This window comes from Cebus imitator, unplaced genomic scaffold (assembly GCF_001604975.1).
Source record: "Cebus imitator isolate Cc_AM_T3 unplaced genomic scaffold, Cebus_imitator-1.0 Scaffold9, whole genome shotgun sequence".
NCBI classification, from domain to species: Eukaryota; Metazoa; Chordata; class Mammalia; order Primates; family Cebidae; genus Cebus; species Cebus imitator.
The window spans coordinates 749,726-758,271 of NW_016107324.1; the positions used below are offsets into that span (position 1 = coordinate 749,726).

Consider the following 8,546-nt stretch of genomic DNA (forward strand, 5'->3'; position numbering starts at 1 on the left):
ATTTTAAATGCCATAAGGAGAGTATATAGATCGTATGTGTGTGTATATATATAATCAATCTTCATTATTCATGAATTCTACTTGTCTACCCAGTAAAATTTGTCTAACTCTAAAATCAATACTGTGGCACTTTTTAGAGTCACTGGTAGATATGTGTAAAGCAGCAAAAAATTTTGAGTTGTCAGGTACACACATCCACAGCTGAGGTCACACAAGGTAACACTCTGCCTTCTTTCAGCTCTCATACTATCAACAAGTGTCTTTCTCACAGTTTATCTAGTGACACATTTTTGCTTTCTGTTGGTGGTTTTGCTGTTTAAAATGGACCCCAAATATAGCAATGAAGTGCTATATAGTGTTCCTAAATTCAAGAGGCTGTGAAGTGATTTACAGAGAAAACGAATGTGTTATATAAGCTTCACTCAGGCCTGAGTAATAGTGTTGTTGGTAGTGATTCATTGTTAATGAGTTAACAATAATTAAGAGTCTTTAAACAGAAACACACATAAAACAAGGTTATGTACTGATTAGTTCACAAAAATGCTGCGACCATAGGCTTGTAGAAACATAACCCTTTAATTCCCCTAGGAGTAATGATTCAGTATTTGCTAATTCAACACTCTCAGACTTTATAAAACCTAACTACTGTGAATAACGAGAATGAACTGTAGTTAGTCCTTCAGAAAAGTAACTACAGTCACACATTGCTTTACAAGGGGGATACACTGAGAAATGGGTCGTTGAGTGATTTTGTCCTTACGTGAACGTTATAAGAGAGCACTTACACAAACTCAAACATATATTTTTTATATAGAAATGAAAATATATACTCATATTTTCATATAGAAAACTCACAGTTCCCAGTTCCATTGATAATTATCAATCATTTCCCCTACTTGATATGCAATGCCAATATCAAGTGCCACATTATCAAGATTCTACGTATGCTCCATTACATTATTACAGGACCACCATCCTATATGCAATGTAGTCTTTGACTGAAATGTCATGATGTAACATATGACTATGTTTGAAGTTGCTGAATACAGTCAAGGTAGAAAAGCAGTATACTTCTATAGTAAAAGAACTCTAAGCTAGACAATCAAAATAGCTAACTTTCTTCTTTTTTTTTTTTGAGACGGAGTTTCGCTGTTGTTGCCCAGACTGGAGTGCAATGGCATGATCTCGGCTCACCGCAACCTCCGCCTCCTGGGTTCAAGCAATTCTCCTGCCTCAGCCTCCCGAGTAGCTGGGACTACAGGCACGCACCGTCATGCCCAGCTAATTTTTGTATTTTTAGTAGAGACGGGGTTTCACCTTGTTGACCAGGATGGTCTCGATCTCTTGACCTCGTGATCCACCCACCTCGGCCTCCCAAAGTGCTGGGATTATAGGCGTGAGCCACCGCGCCTGGCCTTAAAATAGCTAACTTTCTAAATTAAGCACTTACACCACCTCAATTAACTCTATGAAGTCAAAACTCTGTGCTTCAGCTTTCTGAAGTGTGTGTTTTTTTGTGTTATAGTGGTAAGGTCAATGGGGGGATTGTTTGAGGACACATCAATTCTCCGCTTCTAACACGGTCATAACAGTACTCACTTTGAAGAGTTCCTACTCTTCTTTCTTTACTAAGGTCTTGTTGCTGGGTTCCATGCTTCAACTTAGATAAGAAAAGATTCTTGTGAGACCTAAAATAAAATATGAAAGCTTGTGATTGGTTCTAGAAAGATTAGTAAAGCAATGGAAAAAAGGGTAAATGATTTGCCTTGATCTGTTCTAGGGTCTTCTATTATACTTTGGCCCACTTCCTTTGGTGCTCTCCCTGCTTAGTGCCCCATCTTAACCTGTGGCCTCTTAAGGTTTCTGTTGCCTCTCTCATCTTTCTCCATGCCATCTACTTAGCAGATATCAAGATGTCTTTTGAGGCCTCAGAAGGAGGCAAAAACCAAAAAAATAAAAAACAAAAACACAAAACTCTTTTGGCCTTCCAATTAAATACATCAAGGAAACAAAATCCTTAAACTACAAAGCATTAGCTTTCATTTCCCCAAAGACAAATTCCAAAATTCCTTTACAAAATGGCAGATATCACTTGATTATCTTTACAGTTTCCCAAGAGTTTTAAAAGGTGAGGCTGTTTGGAAACACAGGAAGTGGCATTGTTTTTTGAGAAAACCCTGCCAAGTTGGTAGTATATTAATCAGTTTTATGAAGGAGCAAACTAAGATTCAAAAAGCAGTTCACCTAAGCTTAGGCAGCTGTATTAACTCCACTTAAAATGTAGGTTCTTTTAGCTATACTTTTATCCCTATGGATACGGTATGTCACCAGATATCCTTTCTTTCTTCCCCTCTCTCCCTCCTTCACAAGACTTTCCATTGTCCTTTCTGGAATGTCATTCTCAACCTCATTCCTCCCCTCTTTGCCTTGTCAAAAATCCAGCTTTCCCCTGGGGAAAACATTTCTCTCCTTGGTAGCCTTCTCTAGTAGAGATTAGTTTAATCGTCCACCCTCCACAAATTACAGGACTCCAGAGACAGCAGTTTTCATTTCCTAATGAATGCCACTTCCAAGGTCCTGTTTCCATAGAAACTTCAGCCTTGAGGCTTCGTGCCACTGAGATGTATCACCTTCAATCATTCTTCACAGCCATTCACCATCCTTCGAAGCACTTCTTCATCATTCGCAGATCTTTCTCTACACCTAAGTGCTGCTATTATGACTTATGTCAGTGTTCTCACGGACAATTCATATACCACTCTGACCTCTCAATTCCTCATGTCCAATCACCTCCACCACACAAAGTCAGCCACCCCCTCCCATGGTTCCACTTGTGATTCCAACTGTTCTATCTTCGAAATCATTCATGCAGACTTTCTGCTCTCTGGACATGTTACATTGTCTGTCACAGCAATTCTAGTAGATTGAATAGTTTTTCAAGAAAATTTCATAAAATTGGCATTCGGGACATTCATTAGAAATGTAATCCCCATCCCTTTCCTGCCCCAGTATTGTATCTTTGTTTCTATGACAGATAGGAGTTTACTAAACTTCTGTTTTAAGCTCAAGAACTCCCTATATGTGTACTTCAATAGTGGCTTTGTAGAAGCAATGTGAAACAACCCACTCTCAGAAGCGGGTCTCTATAGTTTGGAATTTCAAGATATCTCAGAGTCACGAATATATATTGGGCTAAGTAGGACACTGAGATATTCTTTAAATTGTACCATTTATGTGGTAGTTATTATATTAGGTCTGCATGAATTGCTTCAATCAAAGATTTGAAAGACAAAGAAGAAAAATGTCAATTTACTTCACCTCAATAAGGATACTGTACCCTCTGAGGATTCAGTTACCGCAGACTGTTTGTCACTAACACTTTAAAAGAAGAAAAAATTTTAAGAATGTAAACAAAAGAAACTTTTCATAAGGATAGTATTTTCCACATAGTCAAACCATATTTCAATTTTTCAAAAATAACTTTGGAAAGAAACCTTGATAACATTGGGACATACATGGTGCATTACAACATGGCTAATTTTTGTCCAAACATGCTTATAAGAGGTATTAAATCAAGCTCCTCCAAACATAAGCATAATTAATGCTGTAGTCAAGCATTTGTAATAACACTCTTTCAATCTTCTATGGTACTTTATTTCCATGAATTTAAGTTTTTAAAACTGCTTTATTAAGGTATAACTGATACCTAAAAAGCACATGTTTGAAGTTTATAATTTGATGGGTTCAATTTTAATTTATTGTTCTCCCCACCAGAGTCCAATTGAACTTTGGGGAATTGATTAATTTCCCCTTTGTTATAGTTAAAATAGTTTCCACAAACACGGCATGATTATTTGCACCTCCATGCTTTCACTGGTACTATCCCTCTCTCCTAAAATGGTATTTCCTCTTCTGTCTGTAAAAATCTTAACCATCCTACAAAAGCCCCTGCTCAAGACTAGTTCCTCCATGAAGCTGTCCATCTCAATTATTAAACATTGTGCTAGATATTTTAAGTAACCTAGAGATGATTTAAAGTATATGGGAGGATGTATGTAGGTTATATGCAAATATTACACCTTTTTTTTTTTTTTATGAGACAGGGTCTCTCCAAGGGTTACACAGGCTAGAGCAGAGCTTACTGCAGGCCTCCTGGGCTCAAGTGATCTTCTCACCTAAGCCTCTCAAGTAGTCAGTACTACAGGCATGTACCGCCATGCCTGGTTAATTTTTGTAAAGACAAGTTTCTGCATGTTGCCTAGGCTGATCTCCAGTGATCCTCATGCCTCAGCCTTTCAAAGTGCTGGGATTATAGGTATGTGCTACTGTTCCTGGCTATTACACAATTTTTGTAAGACACCTGAGCATGCGTGGATTTTGGTATTCATGGGTTATAGATGTCCTAGGACTAATCCCCTTCAAACACCAAGGGATAACTGCATACACTTTATCAGAGCAAAATATTTATTTCATCTAGTCTTCATAACATAGGGGTTTCAATTTTTCTACCATCTGACCTCACAGTCACGCTTCTGATTCTATACTTGCTTCACGTGAATCCTACTGGTAACCATCCTGATACTGGTGATTTGATGCTTTATTTGTCCTGGTTCTGCTTCCAGGATAGTTTTGGTATTTGCTTGATTCTTTATCTTTAACCTGTTTCTAGTTTTAGTTTTGTTCCCTGTAACTAGTGTACAGTAAGTTCTAATACATGCCTGGTAATGAATTAGGCAACAAGAATACCAAGCTAATTAAGATGCTTCAAAGCTAATTAAGAAACTTCAAATAATTCTCAATCTAGTAAAAGCATCAGATAGGTAAACAGATAAGTTACTAATGAAGATGAGTCCTTTTATAGAGATATATGCTATAAAAGCACAGAAGTAACAACTCTGATGGAGAGCTGGGCAAGACTTCATACAGGTGATCTCTGAGATACATTAAATGTCAAGTAAGAGCCTGCCATGGAGAGAATAAAAAGGAATTCAAATAGAAGGAACAAAGCAAGGGTAGAGGTATGAAAACTTCTAACATTATAAGATCAGGGAGAAGTTCTGTGCTGCTAGAAAGTACCATGTATGTGGGCAGAGGGGTTCATGCTTAGGGATAAGATTGTAGATGAAAAAAAAATACAAAGGGTCTATGTAAGGCTTTATAAGCCATGCCAATAAATTCTGACTCATCTAGTAGGAAATAGGAGGCAAAAGGTTTTTAAGTTGAGAAGTGATCTAAAGAGATTTAATTTTGTGGAAGCTAACTCTGGAGGTTACGTCAAGGATGGATTTGAATGGTACAAAGCTATATAAATGATAATAGATTGGAGAAGCATTTCTGAGGTGGGTTCTTAATACCTGGAGAGACAACTGGATGTGTGAAGTTAAAGAGGCAGGGTGCAGAGAGGCAAATGAGAACATGAAGAGTTCTGTTTGGTACACATGGATTGCACTGTATTTGTGTCTAGGAGAGCACCTGAAATAAGTGGGTAGTGCTATATAAGAAGAGTCCTTCCAAAGGAAGTGTGCTCATCATTATCTGTAAGAACCATGGCATTAGCAGTATTATTGTGAGCAAGATGGCTTGGCCACAAGAATGTATTGGGTATTAGTATCATTAAACTTTGATTTTCTAAACAAAATGAAGCAATTGGGCCAATAAAAATGGAATCTCTACTTCTTAAACTGGATTTTAGAAATAAACAGTACATCAATGGGAAAGAAGACTTTAGTACAGCCTTTGGAGAGACGAACCAGTGAGGAACAGGTCATGCTTTGACAGGCAGGAACAATAGGAGGGACCACTGTAAGATGACAAAGCCTCAGTCCTGAGATGTGACAAATGCAGTATAGATCCAACTTGAACCACAATCTCCACCTCTAAATAAGTAGTTAAGATGGGGTCCCTGCAGCACTTAAGTCATGGTCCCAAGAAGAAAGAGTAATATTACATCCATTTCCTACCACAGGGATTTGATTATCTGGCCTTGGTTAAGGGTAGAAGAACAGAGAAAATAGATCATGAGTTCAATAGAAAGGAAGATCTTTACAATGTTAGCGTTCTATCTTCAATAGGGGAAGATAAGCTTCTAAAGCAAAAGACAAAAATCACCCCTGAAAATCTCTAAAGAAAAAATAAGTTTGGAGACTTAACAACTGTCTCTCAATATATAGGACTGACACAACCTGTTTTCCTCCAGTATTAAAGCAAATCACTATTTCTTCAGTTGAGCACTGGATGCAGCAGTGAGCTTACCCTTAGAGAAGATATGTGAATAATATCTTAAAATACTAGGTTCGTAGTACAGTGAAACATGAATCACATAAGAACATGTAAAACCTAAAAACAACTAAGGGGCACAGGATTCACAACTCACCCTTGTTCCTGAGCATACCCTCAGTGAGAATGGTAAATTATCCACATTAAACTGTAATATTTTCTTATTTTCTACTTTTGCTTAGTATATATAATTTGTACCGGTCATTAAATAACTCTACAGTATTCCATATACCTAAATGTTAATCATCAGCAAGATAACATACTACTCAATAATTATTTTTAATAAAAAGATTTGCATCAATTTTACAGAAAGACAGAACATTCGTAAGACAAAGAATATACTAATTGATTAAATTACAAACCTTTTTCTTGTATCCAAATTAGCTTCAGTTTCCATTTCAACATCATTACCATTAGGTTTATCTTGAGAAGTTATTGTTCTTGCTCTTTTACTTTCTACTACTTTTGCTGCTGCCTTAAAAAACGGTGTGTGTGGAGGTAGGGGGATAGGAAGAAATGCATTAAGCCATTTTAAACAAATAGCATTAAAGTAAGCCTCGTAATTCTTTGATAGTCATTGCCAATGTATTTGTTCACAGGCCAATAAAGGGCACTGTGTTGTTATTTTCACCAATAATTATGACACTGCCAGCAGCTACATTAGCTATCTGCTTGGCTTATCAGCATTATGAAGGTGGTTTTTCCTTGTAAATATATTTGATAGACGCAACGCTCTCTAGGCAATTTTAAGAGAAAAGGCTGCATGAATAAAAATTCTAGATATTTTGAAATAAAAATTATCTCAAATCAATCAAGATGCTTCACTATAATAACACCGTCAACTTAAAACTTTTGAGGCCACAACAGACCAAAAACCTGTTATTAGAAAACTTTTATTGTTGTTTGTTCTGAGACAGGGTCTCACCGTTGCCCAGACTGGAGTGCAGTGGCACAATCATAGCTCACTGCAGCCGCAACCTCCTGGGCTCAGGTGATCTCCCACCTCAGCCTCTCAGGTTGCTGAGACTATAGGCGTCTGCCACTACACCTGGCTAAATTTTTGTATCTTTTTGCAAAGATGGAGTTTTGCCGTGTTGCCAAGGTTAGTCTCAAACTCCTGGGCTCAAGCAATCCACTCATTTCCGCCTCCCAAAGTACGGGGATTACAGGCATGCGCCACTGCGCCTCACCAGAAATGTCTTTGTTTTGAGACAGGGTCTCATTTTATCACCCAGGCTGGAGCGTGGTGGCTGAATCTCAGCTTAATACATCCTCAACCTCCCAGGTTCAAGCGATCCTCCTACCTCAGCCCCACCAAGTAGCTGGGACTACAGGCATATGCCACCATGCCCTGCTAATTTTTTTGTAGATAAGGGGTTTCACCATGTTATCCAGGCTGGTCTGGAACTCCTGAAGCCTGGCCTCTCAAAGTGCTAGGATTATGGGTGTGAGCCACCACGACTGGCCTAGAAACTTAAAAGCCCCATCTTTCATGCAATTCTACTTTTCTCCCAAAATGTATTTAAAAACATCTTTAAAATTTACTTAAATTAAAATGAATATTTTCTTTTGCTTATTTCTTATTTTCAATTCATTCTAAGTTTTTCCCTCAACTTTTTCTTTTAAAAATTCTCCTAAACTAATTTTGAAAAATTACAAAAATACTACAAAGACCACCCATAAATCTTTTAATTAGGTCCACAAAATGTAACATTTTATCACCTTCTTCTACAAAACCACAACGAAAAATTCTGGTTTTTTTTTTTTTTTTTTAATCTCACTCTGTCACCAAGCTGGAGTGCAGTGGCATGATCTTGGCTCACTGCAACCTCTGCTTCCTGGGTTCAAGAGATTCTACTGCCTCAGCCTCTCGAGTAGCTGGGACTACTGGCACACACCACCATGCCCAGCTAGTTTGTGTATTTTTAGTAGAAACAGGGTTTCACCATGTTGGTCAGGATGGTCTCAATCTCTTGACCCTGTGATCCACCCGCCTCAGCCTCCCAAAGTGCTGGGATTATAGGAGGGCGCCACTGCACCCAGTAGATTCTTTTTATTTTTAAGGACTACTATTTCAAGTATTCTTCCCTATTAAAACATTTCCTTTAAGTCTATTATTAGAGTCACTCTTGAATAATACGTATACCTTCATTAGAAATGTTGATGATTTTTCACTTAGCACATAATTCACATAACTCTTAATTTTCTCCATCATGTGGTTGTAACTGAAGTGTTGAAAAACAGAATGGTATGTATCTTTCTGAGAGATT

The 8,546-nt window shown here is 37.8% G+C and overlaps 1 protein-coding gene across 8 annotated transcripts in view; it reads right to left on the reverse strand.

Annotated features, from left to right (window-relative positions):
- Window positions 1-8,546, reverse strand: part of TERF1 (telomeric repeat binding factor 1) — a 46,649-nt gene that overhangs the window by 12,707 nt on the left and 25,396 nt on the right. For 4 of the 8 annotated variants that reach the window (XM_017544338.2, XM_017544361.2, XM_017544344.2 and 1 more), the window contains 4 exons: window positions 8,423-8,528; window positions 6,639-6,751; window positions 3,319-3,378; window positions 1,600-1,688 (listed from right to left, as the gene is read on the reverse strand). In XM_017544338.2, the coding sequence (XP_017399827.1) occupies window positions 1,600-1,688; window positions 3,319-3,378; window positions 6,639-6,751; window positions 8,423-8,528 (368 nt within the window). The remainder of the gene's footprint in view (window positions 1-1,599; window positions 1,689-3,318; window positions 3,379-6,638; window positions 6,752-8,422; window positions 8,529-8,546) is intronic. The other 4 variants (XM_037744173.1, XM_037744168.1, XM_017544372.2 and 1 more) reach the window with 2 other exon arrangements.